The 3121-nt window shown below is 43.7% G+C and overlaps 2 protein-coding genes across 2 annotated transcripts in view; one reads left to right on the top strand and one right to left on the bottom strand.

Moving 5' to 3' along the window:
* Positions 1-3121, top strand: part of LOC121915845 (IgGFc-binding protein-like) — a 52399-nt gene that overhangs the window by 39450 nt on the left and 9828 nt on the right. The window lies entirely within an intron of this gene.
* The window catches only part of LOC121915850 (sulfotransferase 2B1-like), a 13816-nt gene that overhangs the window by 9353 nt on the left and 1342 nt on the right, over positions 1-3121 (bottom strand). Inside the window, exons 2-4 of the mRNA XM_042440422.1 lie at positions 2207-2415; positions 1851-1977; positions 309-403 (exon numbers count right to left, since the gene is read on the bottom strand). Of these exons, the coding sequence (XP_042296356.1) occupies positions 309-403; positions 1851-1977; positions 2207-2415 (431 nt within the window). The remainder of the gene's footprint in view (positions 1-308; positions 404-1850; positions 1978-2206; positions 2416-3121) is intronic.

The raw sequence follows: 3121 nt of genomic DNA, 5'->3' as shown, positions 1-3121 counted from the left end.
AGAAAATTCTGTTGATCCTTACCTGTTCCCATGATCACTTGATAAATGTATCAATAACCTTTCACTTCTAGAAAACGTGTGCAGGGATAGCCATGTTGGCCGTATAGAAAAATACAGTAGCATCCAAAACCCACAAAACAGCAGTACCTTTCCCTTTTTTTTCACTTTTAACACTTTGCATGTGATATAAGACTCTGTAACTTTAAAATGTGAGGCAAGGAATTCTGATTATGGACTAAGGAATTTGACACAGGATACTAGAATTCCAAGATACAATGCTGTAGGTGTGTGACTGTAGCTAAACATACATGCTGCAGCTCTTCGTAGGTGAAGAAGAAGACATTGGATTTGTTCTTCATCTCCAGCCAGCCTCTCACGTGATCAAACCAGGAACCATATGGAACTGGAAGGGCAAAGCAGAGACAAAAATGGAACATCAATGCACAAGAGAGTGTTGTGGTGTTGGAATGGAACAGAGGGAATCAGTTTTCTCTGTGTCCCTAGTACAGGAGAGGTGGATCTGCAGCCTGAAGAGCTATCCTAGCCTGCCAAGAGTTGCATCTGGTGCACTGAATGCTCCCCAAACCCAATAGCAAAGAGTCTCCTGTCACCTGTTGGTTGAACACAGCAGTAGGGATTCGTCTGCACATGCAACCAGCACACAAAGCCAGTTGCATTCCAGACTCACTGGCTTATTGCATGAACTTTAAAACTGACTCAGGCCTCCCAGGTTGCAGCCGGGACATAGGATGAAAGTGGGGATTATCACATGCTAAATCATCACCTGATCACATGCCACCATCAGCCCAGGTCCCAGCCAGTAGTTTTTATAAGCCGGAAAGCTTCTGACTTCTAAAAAGGGCTGGTGGTGCACGGCTGGGACCTGGCTTGGAACCAGGCTGTTGGCGGCAGCCAATTTAGCATGTGCTAATCCCCACCTCCCTCCTGCTCCAAGACAGTTTTTTTGTGGGTTTCTCTGGCTATGTGGCCATGTTCTAGAAGAGTTTATTCCTGATGTGAAGATGCCAGCCACAGATGCTGGCGAAACGTCGGGAACAAACTCTTCAAGAACATGGCCACATAGCCCAAAAAACCCACAAAAAATCTCCAAGACACTCTATCCTCAGCAAACCTTCTTGGTTCCTGAAGACTTAGGCTGTGTCCTCTTTGATTGTGTCTTTCTTTGACATCTGTTGTGTGGTCTTCCTCTCTTTCTACTGTCATCTATCTTTCCAAGCATTTACATCATTCCTAGTGAGTCATGTCTTCTCACAGCTCTACTGTAAAGGTAAAAGGCTTATAAAACTGCTAAGGAAGTACTCGGTGATGGTCATGTAGTATAAGTGCGTAGGGACAAATGAGCTGCAGTAATTCATTTTGCATGGGAGGGAGGGATGTTCTGAATCAAAGGCTCTGAACGCTCTGAATAACTGGTGTCAATGGTCTACATTTTATACAAAATACAATGCCACAAAAACAGCTTCTGTGACATAGCAGGGAGCCAGCAAGGTCCCAGGTTTGGTCCCAGAAATCTCAGGGCCTGGAGTGCTCCTAGTCTGTCAGTCTTATCCCTTGATATACTGCCCCACACCTGCACTAAGGAGCTCACTCATCATTTTACTGTCTCTCTACTGCACAAATAAGTTGTCTCTGCTTTCTGAGAAATCCAGATTCCTGGATTCCCTCAAAGAAGATATAATAGAAACACCGAAGCTGCAACTGGATGCTCAGTACCACAAAAGCTTATTTCCAATTCTGGCTAAAAGAAGGAAACGGTGGTACAGTGGTCATTCACTGTGTGTTTGCTGCAATCTGTATTAAAGCAGTCAGCTGTTTGTTTCTTTCCATACCATCCCCCTTCAGGAACGTCTCCATGAACTCTTCCATAGTTCCAGGCTCTTTGAATCCTTTAAACGCCTTGGAAAAGTAGTAATGTGAGATCAGCACATCTTTGGGATTACGCATGACATAAATAACCTGCAAGTGACAGATAGGTTACATTTAAGGAGGCAGACATATCCAGCATCTAGGATATTTCATGTTTCCCTAGAATCGGAGCAGCTATCAAGAAGCATTCCTTGAGTCTTGTGCAAGCTATAGTACACAATATGTCATCTTGCTGTAAATGGACAGTCATTTAAATGCTTCATATCTCTGTTGCACTCCATGACAAAATAAATATTTACTTCATGACTTCCTCTCTTACCTTGGTCTTCGATTTGAGAAAGGATTTAGGAAAAAGCTGGAATGGCAAGTGAGAAGACAGACATCTGGGTGGAGGATAATTCAAGGCTGCTTTCAGGCCAACATCAGTCTCAATCCATGGTGACCGATACCACACTGGCACACTGCGCACCCATGAGGGGTCCCCACCACGTAGGACCAGGCCCAAGATCTCAAGCATCCAGTTGGTACCTGAGTAGAAATCCAATGATTATAAAGTAGTCTATGCTTCTCCATCTATTTTGCCTAATCCCCCTTCCCTTCCACTATCCAGTGAAGATTTCCTCATTTTCAAATCCTATAATAAATCCAAAAGAACCCAAACTGATCTTTGTAAGGAACCAGTAGATATATATGCGATTTGCTATGAGTCAGGTTCAAGATGGTGATACCAAAATGTGCATATTCCTTTGATAGAGGGAGCAAGTGAGAATCTCCAAAAGAATTTTACTTTGATTTTGGAATCCAAGTAGCTTTTTAAAGAGACAGGGTTGGAGATGGTGCTGAGGCAAAAGAAAATTGGCCTGTTACAGACTGCCAAAATAAAGCTGCTTCGGGTCTCTTTGGAGGTATGCTGTTTAAATGATGGATGGGTCCTAAGAGTCCGGAGGTTGCGCCAAAGCCACACTCCATTCCTAAGCACTGGAGTGCAGCTTTGGTGCAGCTTCCGGATTCTTAGAATGCATGCATCATTTAAACAGCATACCTCCAAAGAGACCTGAAGCAGCTTTATTTTGGCACTCTGTAACAGGCTGTTCCAGAAAGAAAGGGTTCGAATAAAGTTGAGTGTAGAGAAAAATGCCAAAGCACAGTCACGTATGGAGAATGAACTGTGCTTCAGAAATAGATTTTCCCAATGTGATTATTTCTGGCTAGAATTGTAAGCCCCCCCCCCCCC

The sequence above is a fragment of the Sceloporus undulatus genome, chromosome 9 (assembly GCF_019175285.1).
Source record: "Sceloporus undulatus isolate JIND9_A2432 ecotype Alabama chromosome 9, SceUnd_v1.1, whole genome shotgun sequence".
NCBI classification, from domain to species: Eukaryota; Metazoa; Chordata; class Lepidosauria; order Squamata; family Phrynosomatidae; genus Sceloporus; species Sceloporus undulatus.
Note: the sequence above shows the minus strand (reverse complement) of the source record. Positions and strands in the feature narration are given on the sequence as shown.